The sequence below is a fragment of the Gymnoscopelus microlampas genome (genome assembly GCF_963454915.1).
Source record: "Gymnoscopelus microlampas genome assembly, chromosome: 16".
Lineage (NCBI taxonomy): Eukaryota > Metazoa > Chordata > Actinopteri > Myctophiformes > Myctophidae > Gymnoscopelus > Gymnoscopelus microlampas.
Window position 1 is genome coordinate 32,804,092 of NC_139953.1, and position 17,738 is coordinate 32,821,829.

The 17,738-nt window shown below is 40.6% G+C and overlaps 2 protein-coding genes across 3 annotated transcripts in view; one reads left to right on the forward strand and one right to left on the reverse strand.

Annotated features, from left to right (window-relative positions):
- Positions 1-3,854: 3,854 nt before the first annotated feature.
- lft1 (lefty1) lies at positions 3,855-5,861 on the reverse strand (the record flags this gene model as incomplete). Its single annotated transcript, XM_084082171.1, has 4 exons — positions 3,855-4,194; positions 4,596-4,841; positions 5,139-5,379; positions 5,597-5,861. The coding sequence occupies 4 exons, from the start codon at positions 5,859-5,861 to the stop codon at positions 3,855-3,857; spliced, it is 1,092 nt and encodes a 363-aa protein (XP_083938297.1).
- Positions 5,862-14,243: 8,382 nt separating this feature from the next.
- cdc42bpab (CDC42 binding protein kinase alpha (DMPK-like) b) overlaps positions 14,244-17,738 on the forward strand; it is a 104,601-nt gene continuing 101,106 nt past the window's right edge. For both annotated transcript variants that reach the window (XM_084083063.1, XM_084083064.1), the window contains exon 1: positions 14,244-15,514. In XM_084083063.1, the coding sequence (XP_083939189.1) occupies positions 15,337-15,514 (178 nt within the window). In that variant the 5' untranslated portion in view covers positions 14,244-15,336. The remainder of the gene's footprint in view (positions 15,515-17,738) is intronic.

The following is a 17,738-nucleotide window of genomic DNA, read 5'->3' on the forward strand; positions in this document are numbered from 1 at the left end:
TACTTCAAACAATAAGGACATCAGCCCATCTCCTCTACCCATATTTAGCACCTCATTATTAGTCAGTACCAGCTACACATGTCCAGTCTTTGATGTACCAATACAGGTACTTCAAGCTATTTGAATACATATCACTTTGAGGAAGTATTTTAAGCTTTTGAAGTTTTTTAACAAAAGCCATGTTAGTACTGCATTTATATAATTTTTATTTTATTAAATTATGCATTTAATTTATGTATCTATTGGGGCACTGGCCACACTTGATTGTCAGGTGTTTGGTGGATAAAATGTGGTTGCTTTTCTGTTAGAATTCGGCTTGGAAGCTTTGTTACTTGAATGAGGTAATGGCAATTTATCTTGCTGGCAATGCAAAAGATGAGTCCAAGACTGTATTATGCCATTTAATCATGTTAGATGTAGATGTTTGAGTGTTTTATTACAAAGATTTTTTTTAAATGTTCATATACTGTAGATGGGGCTAGTTTAGCACACATTTGGCTCATTAGTTTAAGAGTGGTTTGTGACTGGGGGTGACTGTACGAGTTCATGGCAGCCCTAATTTGGCACCAGCAAACCAAAGGGCTTTGTGATGTCACAGCAATCACCACTGAGACTGTTTAGACTGGCAGCCCAAATCCGATTATTTGGCCTATCCAGAATGTAGTCTGGTTTTATCACATTAACAATAAAATCCATTCTGATCACTTGCACATAACCGTGTGGACATTCAGTCCTAAATAACGTATTGGTAAAACAAATCAGTTTTGCTTACAGCTCCAATCACCTCATACTGACACAAGAAAGAAGGCAAGATACACATTTTCAAACTTAATACAAATGGATTATGTATTTCGAAGCACTCCCAACTATGTAATGGTGACAACCATGGCCTCTGCAATAATGGCAGCTCATTTAACAGCACATATTGTCTAATGACATTTCCTGTGTAGAGGTTATTGCAGTAGCAGAGAATAGGTCGATTATGTCACGTACAACCAGAAATTATGTCCACGAGAGACAGTGAGGCAAACAATGGTGCATTATAAGTCCTTTTGTTTTCTTCTTAACCAGCCTATGTTAACATTTCATTGAACATACTGTATATAGTTAACCACTAATTTCAGCCATGCATGAATGTTCATTAACTGACTTCAGGTAATGCTGTGTTGTGTTTATGAAGTGTTAGTTTTGCCCAACGACTGGTACGCAATGAGCTGTCGATATATTTTAAGATTTTCAGGGGTGGGGTTCTGCTCCCATTTTAATGTACTGGATACATCCATTTTACAGGTTTGCTGAGTAGAGATTGTGGTATATCCTCTCATGAAAACCAAGTATATTTTTTATTGATTTATGTTGCAGGACAAATATCAGGTGTTTTATTAAAACCAACTGCCCAAAATTCTTGAAACTTTTCAGACTTGTCTTTTCTATATGACAATGTTTTGATATTTGTGTTAAAACCTTGCTTTTTTATTTTGTCTCAACTCTTATTAAAATAAGTAAAACTATACAACAGCGTTGTTATTTCTTAGTTATTTGACTACTGTTAAACAATCTCCCTGCTTGAATAAAAAGGAGACTAAAGGAGTGTTTTTGACATTCATTATGATACTGCTTGAATGCCCTTTATTCACATGCTTCCTGTTAACAGAAGATCTTTAGTGGGAATCCACTTTCCTTCCAGACAAGTGCTTGAATTAAGCTGCTGGAAGCCTGTTTACGTCCATCAGTAGCACATTAGTGATTGACAAGCCCCCCTGCAATGATAGCAAACAGGCCTTTTGATAGTGGCCCTGATTACCAATGTTTGTCCTGGTCTATCTTCTAAGCCTGATGTAAACAGAGGAAGACCTATTCTAGGACTGATGTGGATTGACCATTTCTCACAATGTTACTCTGCATGTGGCCATGTAGCTTTATCCCACTACAAATATACCAATACACACAAAAAGCTGGTTACAAGTCTGCCTATCACAGTCTTAACCATGACCACTCAATGCAACAAGTGTCATAAGTCATTAGACAAATTATTTACTTATCATTACAATTTCGTATAGAATTAACTACGCAAATACGAAATTGCAAATAAAGGGGTAGCAGGTGGTATCATGGCATGCAGCTACAGTATACTGAGCTTCATCTGTGACTGATTAAATTGTGTCCAGGAATGTATTTTCGAGTGTTGCATATATTAATATTGCTTAATAAGATATAGACAGCTTTCAGTATTTGTTCCAAATGTAATTTGATAAAATCTAATATATTATATAGAGAACTCATTTATTGGTTTAGACCAGTGGGACTGGGAGTCCCCAGCAACATTAAGAATAGTTTAACCCCTTTAATCAATTATGCACTATTTTCAAAATATGCACTATTTCTGTAGATCTGCTATTTTTGAAAATGTTTACCTATGACATGCACAAAATAGAGACGTCAGGTTGAATCTGGTTAATTTCACTAATTTCACCAGCAATCCAATGAGGTTCTCTCTATAGATAGACTGTTGAGAATTCTGTACTTAATCTAACCTATCAACTAAGATCTTCTGTTATGGGGGTCCCTGGCACCATATCCTTTCAAATGGGGTGCCCACAGGCTACAGCTTATACATTTTGGGGGTCCTTGATATGAAAAGGTTTAGATTGCAGTCTATGTCATTGTGTTATGACAATTTTGTGAAAGCAGCGTGTGTGATGTAAAGCAAGTTAAATGATGGGCGGCGAAATAGACAAGGTATGATAGGCAAATCACCATTCCTCACAAAATACTCACTTTGTTTCATAAGAATTGGGAAAAACACAAGCTGTATGCAAGCTGGTTGAAACCATATCAAAAGGTGCAGTTTGTCCCCAATCTTTGTGAAATATTAAAGGACCACGTCACCCTTTTTCAACCTATCTTGAAGATAGATACCATGAGCATTAGTGAGGACCAATTGTGAAGATAGTATCTTCACAATTGGTCCTCACTAACGCTCATGGTACCATTTTTTTCTACTCGCTCTGCATCTCAGAAGAGGGCTGTGAACAGTTCAGAAATCTGCCCACGAGTGACATCATCAGTAGGAAGGTTTGATCATTTTTAACAAGATTTCAATCCTTTTGTATTTATGAGTGCAAGAACAATGGCTTCCATTTCAGCATGCTAACTTTACAGGAAGAGAAAGGCTCTAGTTTCCATTAGCTTGGAATCCTCAATGGTAGGCAGGTTTCTGATGTACTGATCTATTGCGTATCAATGAGACATAGAGCAAGAAGACATAAATTGTGTCATCTTATAAAGAGCATTAGTAAGGGGTCCCAATTGAAGTTAGTGTTATTGAGAAGCTAGTTTTGTTTGATGCACTGTGACAAAAGTTGTTATTACAAATAAACTGAACATCACTTTATCCTAAGTGATAATGTCACAACCAGAGAACTAAAGAAAAATTGCTGTTTCACAGCATCATATGGATTTTTACAAGACTGAGGGTGGCAACCTGACATGAATGACTTGGGCAAATATCCAATAAAGAAAAAGTGCAAGTTAAAAGTTCTATGAAGAAAACCATTTTATTTTATTTCAAAATACAAAATATGTCACTCATCTATATTATATACAGCTTCAAAATACAACACATCTGAGATCAAATCAGACAGTATTTGAATAATTGATGGGGACTCAATACAACTCATACAAATGCAAAACAGTTATCAAAAATCCATTATTTACAAAATATATAAAGTGCTTGTTTCTTTAAGGGGACAGAGATGAAATTCCCAGTTTCTATAAATGTCAGAGAATGCTTATTAAATAAAAAGTACTAGACGTGTTGTGTTACACAAGAGAACAGGCCACATTTATAGACCCTAATGCCCGAATACAGAAGCATTGTCCATGGTACACGCGCATTTCTCAACGATCATATTGGGGAACTCTGCCACTTCGATCTCGGTGTAGTCACCCTTCTTGACCAAGTACATAATGGGCAATGGGGCGCTTTCGGCAACGGTGCATCTCCTCTCCCCGTAGCCACCGTAGTTTCTCCTGGGCTGCTTGCATCCTCCGGTGCACCTGAAGGCCTGGTACCCTGCCGGCTCGATTATCCAGTATTGCGTCCAGGTGAGCGCGCGGAAGTTGATGAAATACTCCTCGCGGCAGCAGGCGCCATCTTTGTTGTTCTGGTTGCCCTCGCAGTCGCCACGAGATCTGAAGGAAACGCAGGGAGAGGAATTGTTAAAGTCAATGTTGGCAGATTTTGTGACATAAGCAAACAGGTCTAGGAAAACAACCCCATAAGAAGCGACTGAAAAAAATCTTGAAATAAAATGTGGAATATTTGGATTTTTTTAAAATAATGAGCAACTACATTAAGCAAATGCACTTAAGAAACAAGGCCAAAAACCCGCAACCACCAATATTTACAAGCAACAGTAAAAGAAGCCCAAAGTCGCTGATAATAAGCGGACATGGCAACACTGGTTAAAGTTGGCACACGCCACACTATCCAGATAATTAATGCAAATTGTGTGTGTGTGGGGGGGGGGACATGGGGATCATTGGCACACTAATACAATCTCCTGTATATGATCAAAGCTTGCGATCCTTACCCATATTCTTCGAGGTTGAGTGTGTAGAGGATGAGCTCGGGCTTCGCCAAGGTGTTTGTGTTGTCTGTCTGGTCCTGGGTGGTAAAGCGGACACTCCTGGCCATCTCTGCTGCGTAGCTGCCGGGTCTCTCGCCCTCGATCCACACCTCCAGGTGCATAGGTGTCTTCTGCTGGGTCTTGGACCAATAGGTCACGGCCTGGGTCACATCAAAGCTCATCCAACCAGTCTCGTGAATGGGGATCAACCTAATAATGCGAGGGGAGGGGAGGGAGGGGTGATTGGGTTAGTTATAGCTAATTAAAAATAAGCGTTTTGACAGCAGCACATGGAGATGCATCCAGACAAACTGGATTGAGAGTATAGGCAACACTAAAATGTATACCCCTATGGAGCAAATACGTGAATATCTAAATATAGGACCTGAGCTGTGTGTATGTGTTTCTTTTTTTGTTAAAAAAAATCTATACACAAATTTAATTATAAATTCAAATTATATAAAATTATATGAATATATAAATAATAATTGTAAAATGGTGTCTTACCGAGAGTCGACCAGAGAGGTTCTGTTGGAGCCGTTGGGGAACACCTCCACCCAGTAGATGCTGACTCTGGCGTTGTTGATGGGACGGTGGCTTTTGGATCGCTTGTGGTGCTGAGAGGGAGCCTTCTTGAACAGCTTCATCTCTGCCATGGTCACCTCGCTGTTCTCCGGGATCCTCATCTCCATGTCAAACACCACGCGTTGCCGCTTCGTGTCAGAGTAGACATATTCCCCAGATATATCTAAAAAAAAAAACACACACATTGATCATTGATATTGAGTATCAAAGTCACTCTCAAATACAGGAAATACATTAGAATATCATTATTTTGGCGCCATGGCGCACGCCATGTCACCATAACGCGTGGGAATAATTTGGAATAATAAGTGCTGGTGCGGTTATCTATGTCAAATACTATTTAAATCAATCACATTTCAAATATTGTAAAAGATCATTACCTGCATTGCCGGGGATGCCTCTTAGAATACCCGCCAGACTGGGAAGGGCTCTGCGTTTTCTGCTGTGGTGGAGCTTCAGCATGGATGAGTACTTGTTTCGAATATGTGCAGGAATAACCAGGTTTTCCAAATCCCTTTTGTGAATTCTTGGAACTTCGTCCAAGCCCAGCTTCTGAAGAAGTGCGTCCTGCATGTCCTGCTGCGTAAAAGCCGTGGCGAGGGTGAGTATGGTGGCGCACAGAGCGCAGATGAGGAGAGAATCCATCGTTAATAAAAGTAAAGTAACTTGGTCCAGTCGTATGAAGAGGCTGCTGGTAGCACTGATGCAGTCTGTTACTCAGAGAGAGAGACAGTGTCCCAGTGACACCCCACTGGCCCTTATATGCGCGTGGAGTCATTTGCACTTTGTCGAGGGGGAGGGGATCGTTATCAGAACAAAGGTGCGACAATACATCCCCGTCCTAAACAGGATATCTAATGGCCATACTTCAAACAGCAACAAGTCTCATTTGAGCGATGTCATCTCTTTTATGTGGTGTAAATTTAGACAGTAAAAAAAAGAAAAGCATGTGCCAGTATAGGCTATTATTATAAAATGATGTATACAAATCAAATTCTATAAAGTTGTTAATTCCAAACAGTTTCTAGTCTGAATATGATATGCATTTAGCTTAGTCTTATTATTGGAAGATGCTGTTTGTTGGAATCAAAGTCCTGAAAAAAAAATCAGGACTTTGATATTATATATATATATATATATATATTAGGTAGGCTACAATATGAAATGTCTAAGATGCTATTCTGTTTTCAGTGCAGAGCCTGCAGACTACAATATTTTCAAGAACCCCCATATATTTCAATTATTAGTAGCCATACTTTACATTGAGTAAATTAATATTTGTTTTATTTTGTTTAGTTGAACAGTGCAGCAAAAAGTGTTGATTTAACTCTGAATGGCATTTTTTTTGTTACTACAGTAAACTCCTCAGTGTTCATCTATCCATTTGTGATTAATTGACCCAATTGTAACCAAATGGACCCTAAACGTACCATGTGGTTTCATTTGTACACTCTCAGAGTTAAATGAACACTATATATGCTATAATTTCTCCACATGACCCCCCACAGATTTTCCCAGTTCATTTTGTATACTCCACTTCTGCACATGCATCCCAGACAGACATCTCTTGACCCTGTGAACGTATAGTGCCCTCTCCTCAGTAGCACCCTTGTCTATACACACCCCACACTCTGATGTGTACATTCCACTGGACATCGTCAGACCAGGGGAGTCTGGCAGCACCCTGTCACACAGCAGACTTATTTCTGTTCACATGCACGACCTCGACCTGTCTGGCAGACTAGGAAACCATTATAGCCAGCTATGGTGATCTGAGATTAGGAACACCATAGAGTGGTATGAACACTACCAAGTGGGTCTACCACCGGTCACGGCCTGTCATGGAACAAGTGTGCAGGGGTGGAGGGGGAGGCATGCAGTGGGGTGGAGTAGGGGATTAGATGTTTATTCCAACCCCATCACCCATTCTTGGACCTCTCCATGCAGCAGATTAGAATTATTAGCCAAACAGACAGTTAATCCACAGGCTGGGGGACTCTGGGGGGTGGCGTGGATGTGGATTGGGGAAGGCTCTTCACGGGTTGGTGATTATCTGATTCCATTGCGAGGATTTGCCTTGCCTTTTTTGTCACACAAACATTAGAAGAGGTTTGCTCTCACTGGCTGCCCAGAAGGTACTGTCCTGTGGTTGTGTATTGGGTTGTGTTTGCTCAGAGATGTCAGACAGACCGAAGGGGCACACAGGAAGAGCAAATGACAGATGACTGCCAGGAGTGTAACCAGCTATGGTCTGAGTCTATGGGCCACATACTCCAGCTAGCTATACTGGCTCTTACAGGCAGCATAGCTAGAACTGAATTTTAAATTAATTATTCAGAACTACCTGACATGTTGCATGACAAAGTCCACGTACATAATTATGCAAAGGTGATCTATTCAATCTATTCTCTTTTTTTATTTTTATTATTCAGATAGATGGTTACACACCAAAATGGTCCTGTAAGAACAATTAATAATTATTATAGATTTATGCATATCAAGTAATGTTATGAGTTTATGAGTCCATGCACAGTGCGCATGCAAAGGAGGCATTACTTTTCTCACAAATTGTGAAATGATTTGGATGGTTATATACAGACTAGTGCAGTACATAAAAAGAACATCATATAAAATAATGTTATATGTATTTATGACAATGCATGCACTGTGTGTATGTACAGGTGGTATTGCTTTTCTATTTCATCTATTTTCTCAAATGAATCACTCTGAAAGATGTTATACATGGTGCAAATGTATAACATATACAAATGGTGCAGTATGTAATAACATATTTTTTATTTATGCACTCCAAGATAATATAAGTTTGTGTTTTTTTACCCTATTGTCAGACATTTTTTTGCACTATTGCACTACACAATTCAAGCATTCAAGTTTTTATTAGGAAACCTTACTTTTTTATTATAAGTAATGCTTAATATTTAAAGTAAGTATGTATGCATGCAGCATGGCATGATATAGCATGCCAGGGCACAAGATACTTTTCAAATATACAATATTATATATTGTACATACTTATTCATATGTGCAGTACTACACAGAGCAGCGATGGGTCTTTGAAAGCCCATCAAACTGATCAGACATCAAACTGATGACCTACATCAAGGCAATAATTGGGCAGATTATGTAGGAATCATCAGCCATGTAAATTCAGACCAAATCCATTGTTCAGTGCGGTCAAAGGCCAGTCTAAAGTGCTTTCTGTCCAGCCTTCATGCTTGTTGGGAGCCTAAAATACACAGAGAATGTTGTACCTCACATTACAACACCTAATTCAGCAAATTAAGATACTCTTTGTGTGATATTTCTCAGTCTTTGTTCCTCCCCTATCTTGCCAATCAAAGACAAGTTTCCCAGTTCAAAGCTACATCTGATGCTCCCAGGTGCCATTTCTTTTCAATGAAAGGCCAACAAGCCCCTACAATCAACAACACAGGTGTTAATTAACATGCATTCATTTGCATTCGAAAGCAGTCCAATTTATAGGTCATTCCCTTCCATTTGTGAAACATGAAATCCTCCTTGCTTAACATGCTGAACATAAAAAGGGTTGTCGTGGAGGGCCAAGCTGGAATCCTTGGCTAAGCTTCGAATCTGCATTCTCAATATTGAAGCTCCCATGAATGCCTTGTTTCATTACAGCATATACATGATATCCAATACTTTTCACACCTGATCCTATACTCCCACTTGTAGCCTACTTTTATACTTATATTTACTTTTTTAATATACCATATGTTTTATATTATTATTATTTTTTCTTCTGTGTCTGAGAGTCACATTTCTGAACAAGAATAATGAACAGATTCTGTTTCAGAATGGACACTCGCACATGTATTTATGTTTTATTTATGTATGGACTGTGGAAGCGATTGAGCATCAGGCCTACATTGTCCTAGCACATTCCTAGCACATGTTTGCAGACACATTCAAACAACTAACTACATTTATATGATGTAGCCCTAGTTGTCCAAAGGTATGACTCATTATAACACTGCAGCCCATGTTATTCAGTGTCAGTCACTGGAAGCAAGGTGGAGCTGTTGCCCGTTCCAAAGTCAATATTTAAGTTGTGCTGGTGGTAGGGGCCAATTCTAATTATTTACACGGGCTGTATTGTCACTAACTTCCTGATTATGCTAGATCCTACAATAGGCTGCCTTATCTTAACATCAAATATTTGGAGAAAGTTTGCACCTAAATAGCCCATGCAAATAGTCCAGCAGTTCCAGACTTCAAAATACACCAGTCTGGAAGGAACAACTGCCCTACAAAGCCAAAGTTCAGTAACTACGAAAGTAAAAGTGTTTCAACTACTCATCCACATGAGATATCGGCATATAAGTGATATTACACTAATTGTATATCTGTTTTCGAGGTAATTGTTTATCCCCCAAAATCACAAAGGATAATTTGACCTTTTGGATACACAAATAAGTTGGTGTGTCCAAAAAGCACTTTCGCTTTGTATGGGCTTTTGCTTGATTGATTGATTGATTGATTGATTGATTGATTGATTGATTGAATACTTTATTAGCATTTTGCAAAAAAGAAGCACAGGAAAGTACAGTTCAATACAAGGTCTGCTAAGAGGATTTCAAACACAAGAACGCCTATGGCTTGTTTCCATTGGGGTCCTTTGTACTCAATTCATCGAAACATTTAATGACAGACAAAAAATATACACTACTATGCTAATTGCAAAAAATCATATAAACAGTTATTAAACAAAAACAAACAACAATACAAAAATATGTTCAGTACTTATACAGTAAGTATGAGTATAATTGTCTGCTAATAAGTCATAACCATTCATTGAATAGTTTATTGCAAACTGCTAATAAAGTATTCAATCAATCAATCAATTCAATGAGTCTGGGCGCACCAGACAGCGTTAATAGTGATAGACATGTACAAGGACAATTCCCAATGGCCCACACATCTCCAGAAACTCGTGTAGTCTAATTGCATTTCACACATAGTTAATGGCGACAGTTAATCAACAAAAAGCCAGACTTTTATCCATTTTGATCCTTGCATAGACTTAATGAAGTAGGATCACACATCAATTACACGACTGATTAATTAAGACTAATATAGCCGATTGCTTTCTGGTTCACGATAAAAGTACCAGGATCAATTAGACAAGAATCGAAACCGATTCAGCGTTTCAGCAATTACTCAGTAGCCTACAGTAGTTTGGGCGTTTGTGTGTTTGCATTTCAAATACGTATATTGACAAATGATGAGGATCTGCATATTACTGCAAACAGTTGTCGCTGATTGCATAGGCCTAGTACCCATTACAAAAAGGTTAACGCAAAAAAACCGAGATGATTTGCATGCATGTTGACTGCATGACTGCATGTTATACACCAGAGGACGCAATTGTACCACGATCCATGGATATGAGCTGTAGTTGGCGCTGCGTCACTGTAGACGGGTTTAATGTGGGCTACTAAAACTAACCTAGTTTAAATGCTAAAACTAAACAATTCATAATAATGATCAGACAGCAGAGAGATGAAGTGAGGGAGGGAAACAGAGACAGAGAGAGGAGAAGAAAGAAAAATAAAGAAATGCAGAAAGAGATAATATAGACTAGGTCACTTTGAAATATTTCTAATAGCCTTTTTGTCTAATATTCAACCATTGTGCAGGATATGAATTATGAATGAAGTAGTGGCCGAGCAAACACCTCACACACAAACACACACACACACACACACACGCACGCACGCACGCACGCACGCACGCACGCATGCAGGCACACAGGCGCGCGCGCGCGCACACACACACACACACACACACACACACACACACACACACACACACACACACACACACACACACACACACACACACACACACACACACACACCTGTCAAACTTCAACAACATAGCTAGAACTAAATCAGGTAATCCAGGGCATGCTTTTGACACAGTGAGGCGGCTGTGACCTGGTGGACCTTTGACAGAACAATTTCCAATCAAATTACTGTGATGATAGGTAATGGTTATTTTAGATGATACACCTGTCATTTGGTTTTTTGAACAGTCTACATTTCACTGACCTATTTGTAAGAACAGTTTGATGTCTGTCTGCTTGAGGAAAGAGGATGCTGACAGAGGAGGCGCTGGTAACTCTCATGGTAAAAAATAGTACTGTCCCACTGTTCTAGTTGCTCAGTGGAAAACAGGACAGAAAAGCTATGAAAAAACTTTGTGATACCAGCTGAGTAGAGAACAAAATGTGACTGAAGCTGTATCCTCCAAGGAACTCAGAACAGAGGAGGGAAAGATTCAAAAAGCCATAATTGTCATGCTTGGCTTGAGCCAATGAGGTTCAACATCAAGTTCAGAGGGTAATATCCCACACTGTTTTCTCATAACATTTGTGCAATCCCTATATAGGTAATATGAGCATACAATTTCAGAGCCTCTATTTCTATTAAAATAATTTGACTTCAGTGGGGATTACCTGGCAAAACAAGGGATCTCCTGTTCTGAGCCTACTTTAGAGTCTAACGATAAATGGGAACGTAAACACAGGTGAGTTTTAAGATACGATTTGAACTTACAGGGCCAAAGGGAGAGGTGAGCGAGACCATAGATAGACTGAGCGAGACCCTCTGCTGCAAACTTTTTCATTTCACGGACCCCCAAATTGAATTCCATTATGCCATGCACTGCAATGGTACTATCTCAAGGACCCATATGATAATGTTTTGGTTTTAAATAAATCAAAGTCAAAATTGTACATGAGAAATAGATTCCCTGAACAGGTTGGTTGCTTGTACAGTGGTGATATTGAAATAAATTAAAGGAGTAGTTCACCTAAAAAAATACTTATTTTCTATCAATGACAATTACACATAACCTGACTCTGCCAGATGGGGGCGGTATTGAGTAACCAGGGTGAAACAAATGTGAAACAAGCTTTTTGGATCTGGCAGCGTCAGGTTAAATTACACACCCAATGAAGCCTTGAATTCATGGAGATTATTTTAGTTCTTGTCACATTCCTAAACCAATAATTTGATGACCAGCGGTGTCTCCGGTAGTCAGCTACTGAGTCTCCTATTGATCGATGACCCAATCATCAAATTATTGGCTTAGGAATGTGACAAATTGATGTGTGTAATTGATAGAAAATAACGAACTGAATTCCCCCAGCAGATCTATCTTTCTAAGGATCCCTGAACCCCACTTTGAAGGCCTAATGATGTGGAACATTCTGCCATATGCCATTTACCCTGGACAAAATAGTTTTTTTTCTTCCATAAAACCAAACTCATATGAATAAAGTATAACTGTAGCCTAAACGTACATGCTCATATGCATACGATTTTCCAACTTAATTAGCCAAACGTTCCTTTGAAACACATTGTAGTTTGACTACTTTTTGTATTATAAAAAATCACACCCAGTGTGAAGTGGGCGGTGTGTGGTCATCACAACATGACTCACTTTAAAAAAGGAGATGACTTTTTTTAAAGTCCATACTGCTATTCATAGGGCTGCACATGTGTCATGTGGTGTCCAAAACTCACTTATAGGGGGCGGCTACACCGCCCCAAAAATCTGCATAGGCTAGGACTAGACAAGGCTACTAGACAAAACAAAACAACATTGTGGGGGGGGGTGTCTAAAATGTGCCACTTCATTTCTACACCATGCCAGGCACCACCAAAGTGACAGGCCCCATTTGCCATTCATAACATTGACAATCCCCTCATCCACCCCAAGACCCCCCCCCCCCACACACACACCCCCACTGCCCTCCGCACAGCAGATGCTGACGGCAGTGTGTGACGGGCGCCATCATGATGATCGGGAATTTGTCTGCCGCCGCGGCTAGCAGAGACCAGGGTTGCCATGTCCCCTTATTATAAGCTACTTTGGGCTTCGTTTTCTGTAAAGTTGCTTGTAAATGTTGGTAGTTGCGTTTTTTGGGGCTTGTTTCTAAAATGTAGTTTTCATAGACCTAGTTTCTTGTTTCTCTCGCAAAACCTGGCAACATGGCTAGTAGAGACACTACAACAAGAGGAGATGGGTCAGTCGCTAGTCGTTACGAATCAAATCAAACGATGTGCGAGTCAGAGCGACCGGTAGCAAAGATGGCGGATAATGACGTGCAGAACAGCTCGTGCGCATGCGTATGGGTCCCTAAAACTATCAAAAAAAAACTTAATTTTACCCACTTTACACCCTACATTATGCTTCGTCGTATGACGAATAGCGAAAACACAAGTAAAGCGTCACATTTGACACAGGAAATAATTTAGAAAACCGTGGGATGCCAAGTTGGAAGTGGTCAAAAATATCAACTATCAAATATAAATCTGTTTGCAATGTAGAATATGTGTCCAATTTTACAAGCATTCTTTGAATCATTTATCCCCGGAGCTTCTCCATTCTACCACTCAACACATCTCTCCCATGATCCATTGCCGTTGACTGGAATTTAGTCAGTTACATTTACAACGGCGTTGGTTGCGGGTGATGATGCCTGTTTTGCCCTCTTCACTGTGAGGCTCTTTGGCAGCCAACAGGCTTTGCTGTCATTGTTGCCAAGTCTGCCTATTATAAGCGACTTCGGGCTTCTTTTTCTGTAAGGTTGCGCATAAATATTGGTAGTTGCGGGTTGCGGTTTTTTGGGCTTGTTTCTAAAGTGTATTTACTTATTTAGGCTTGTTTCCATAAAAATAAATAAATAAACCAGTGGTTCTCAAATATTTTCATAAATGTATTGTGCCAGGGAGCATTTGTGTTTGAATGTTTCAAAAATATTCCACATTTTATTTCAAGGTTTTGAAAATAGCAGATCTACAAGCAATCTAATAGCTTGTAGATCGTCTATTTTCAAACAGCCAATGCTGTTGTTTTAAAGTGCTCATGTGGCCTAGTTGCTTCTTTTGGGTTGTTTTCCTAGACCGGTTGCTTACTTGCCTCACAAAATATGGCAACACTGCTCCACACAGGCACACACGGAGTCAGACAGGCAAGAAGAGGCAAGAAGAGAAGCGACCGGCGGGGGAGGCAAAGGAAAGGAAAGGAAAGAGGGGGAATGTCCTTCTTTACTGAGCAAAGAAGGAGACTAGACTACAGCTTTTATTCCTGACGTGCAACGAGCCCGTCTTGTTTAAGGAGGAGCTGTATTTCTTGACGTTCTACAGGGACTTGGACCCTCAGTCGAACCACCGCTGACTGTCCACTGTGAAGAAACCAGACTTGTGGGATTTAAAGGACATTATATCTGTGTCAACACTGAGTTGTTGAAAATAAGGGAAAGGAAGGTTTTCCCCTCCGTACATGGACAACACTAGTCCGCTTTCATATCGCGAAACGGTCGGAATAGGCTTTAGTTATATATGTTTTATGTATATATATTGAACTCGAAATGCACATCAAGGGGAGTGTGTTGGCAGCTATGAAAGAAAAGTAACGTTAGCTCGCTGGCTAGCTAACTAGCTAAAGCTAGCAGTGTGTGCTAAGCCTCTATAGCAGCAGAGGAGGGGCGGTGGGGCTTTGTAGCATTGCAGATCTGCCTGTGCTACGAGGTGTTGATGCGTTTTTGTTGTTGCTGCAGGAATGGGGAAATATCACAAATATCATCAAGTCGTGGGAGCTGTTGTTGGCCTACTGCATTGACGCGGCTGTTATCTTTCTATTTTGAGAATATCCCTTTTTCGGGGGGAGGAGGAGAAGAAAACAAGAGTCCCGAAAGGAAAAATCCAGCGACCAGGGCTTTCTTTCGGTCGGATCTGTTCTGCAGCCGGCCGGGGGCAGGGTCTGTAACTGTGGGTTATTTTTCTGTATCTTATGGGGGGGATAGATCCGATAAAATGAGGAGATATCGTACGTCATTCCCACCCCCTGGATACTGTATTGATAACTGTGTGAGAGGTAGGTCATGAAAAGATCTGCTTCAACCTGGAATTAGCTTGTGCTTGCCCTCAAAGCAAAGTTTTCCCCCTCCTCTTAACACTCAAGGTGAGAGAACTGATCGGCCTGCTGCGTTGCTAGGCCGAAGAGGGGTATCGAGGACGAGGATCGCTCGTTTTCTAACCAGTTCCCCCACCAAACCTCAGTCGGAATCATGTCGGGAGAAGTGCGTTTGAAGAAATTGGAAAAGCTGGTCCTGGACGGGCCAGCTCAATCCAACGGCCAATGCCTCAGTGTGGAAACCCTACTGGATATTCTTGTCTGCATTTACGACGAGTGCAACAACTCCCCGCTAAGAAGAGAGAAAAATATCCTCGAGTTTTTGGAATGGGGTAAGATTTTCCTTTCTTCCCCCTTTTTTTTTTCTTAATTCAGCCCCTTTTCTTTGGTAAGATGATAGGCTAATGTTGGTGCAGTGGCCCTCCCTTCCCCATCACATTCCTTTTATAGTAGTAGTGGGGCTCTCTCAGGCTATCCCCTCCCTGTGTGCAAGGCCACTAGTTCAGTACAATTTTCACAGCCAGTTAGCATGCTATTGTGTTTTTTCTTCTTTCATGGGCGTGTGAGTGCTTTTTTGGGTTAACTTTCCGCGCAGCCTCTTGTGTTAAACAAGTCGACTTTGTTGTAACAAAGTAACAAAACAATGGTGTGATGTTGCTTTTTGGCTGTGTGGTAGGACATTCTAAAATGAATGGTTTGGTTGGTAAAGGTTTCAGTTTTGCAACTTGCCCCACTCCCCTAGAGAAAGCAAAGCTAAAACTCATACACAAGAGGACCACACACAAACGACTCAATCATGTGTGGAATCGTGTGTGTTTGTATTATGTGTGAGTGTACAGGGAGAGGGAGGGAGGGAGTGAGTGACACCGGGGGTTTGGTTTGTGCATGAACGTGGAATGTGAACAACTCACCTTTTTATGTAGTTGAGAGGCCTAGCTTGTTGCCGGAGCATGCCTGCCTGGCCTGCCTGTCTTTAAAAAAAATCCCCATGACACATGGGCAGCAGTTTCAGGTAATGAATTGAAGTGCCTCATTATTACCTCCACTACAAGCAGAGATGTGGATGTTCATATGGGATCAAATTGATGCAGACAACCTTTAACTTCTCAGAGAGTGTTACATAGGCCCAAACAGCCTTTAGCACTGTACAGATTGGGCATGGGCAATGTCAGTGCCACCAGCAGCAGCACAAGTTAAATGCTGGTAAAATCTGACTGGGAGTGGGAATGGTAAATTATTGCATGCAACCACCTAGGCAACCAACCACTGCCTGCAACATCCTATATTATGTACCCCCAAGTCTAGTTGGCTGATAAAATTGTGAAAGTTGCTGTTGTATAATGCATGGAGCTGCCCCTGTCACCAGAGGACAAAACAGTCAGGGTGACAGAAGCTGTGATATTGTGTGTGTGTGTGTGTGTGTGTGTGTGTGTGTGTGTGTGTGTGTGTGTGTGTGCGCGCGCGTGCGTATATGTGTGTGTGTGTGCGCGTGCGTGCGTGTATGTATGTATATGTGTGTGTATATATATAATATATATATTTTAGCCTTTGTCCAACATGCCGTTGCCAATCCCCTGTTCTGCTCCTGCAGGCAAAGTTACCAGTTTAGCTTGCTTCAAAGTGCTGTCTGTGTCCTGTCCTTTAGGAGAGGTGCCTTGTGCTGTGTGTGCCAAGTAATGACTTCACTCTGACATTTTCCTGTGTTGACACAGGACACTCTCTTACTGAACCAACACAGTAAAATCCTTAGTGTTAATTTAACTCTGAAGAGTGTACAAAAGGAACCAAATGGACACATCCATTTGGTTTTAAATTCAGAGTTAACACTGGGATTTGACTGTGCACTGAGGCTCTCACAAGGCTTACTTACAGATGGATTCTTGCTGGTGTTGAAGTCCCCAACTTTTGTCACATGCTTGCTGCACCACTGTTGAGTGTACCCCACATAAAAAACAACAACAATCTTACAGTTTTCGAGTGGAAACAGGATTTGTGTTGAACTTGAATGTTGTAAATGGTTATGTTAACCTGACTGAGGTGATGAATTTAGAATGGACTAAAAATGTCACAGGGCGGTGTTGCAAAAGTTCACGCGCTGATGATGTAGCGTCCCAGCTATGTGTTTCAGGACCATGCATGGTAGTCAAACACAAACATTTGTGCTTGGGGCATTGAGAGGCAAAACAGCAGATGCAGATAATGCTGTGAGTGTGGAATAGATTTCTATCTTTAAGGCCGGCCTGGTATGCCATTCAAGTGAAATGAAACTTTGTACTGATGATAATGATTTCTAGGTGTTGTTGTGATATTGCAGGTCCAACGAGACCATGCATCATGTGTGGCAATCACAAGAGTTACCCATCTGAATGTTTGTCTATGTGAAATGATGTCACTGCGGCCCTATTATAACATCAAAGGCCAAAGTGTTTCTTACTGAATACTCCCTTATAGAGCAGATCGGATCAGAAAGTCAGCGTTATTACACGCTCGAAACACGGCCTAATCCCACATACAGGGGGAACATTCTAGATGTGTGCCTCATGAAATATAAGATCC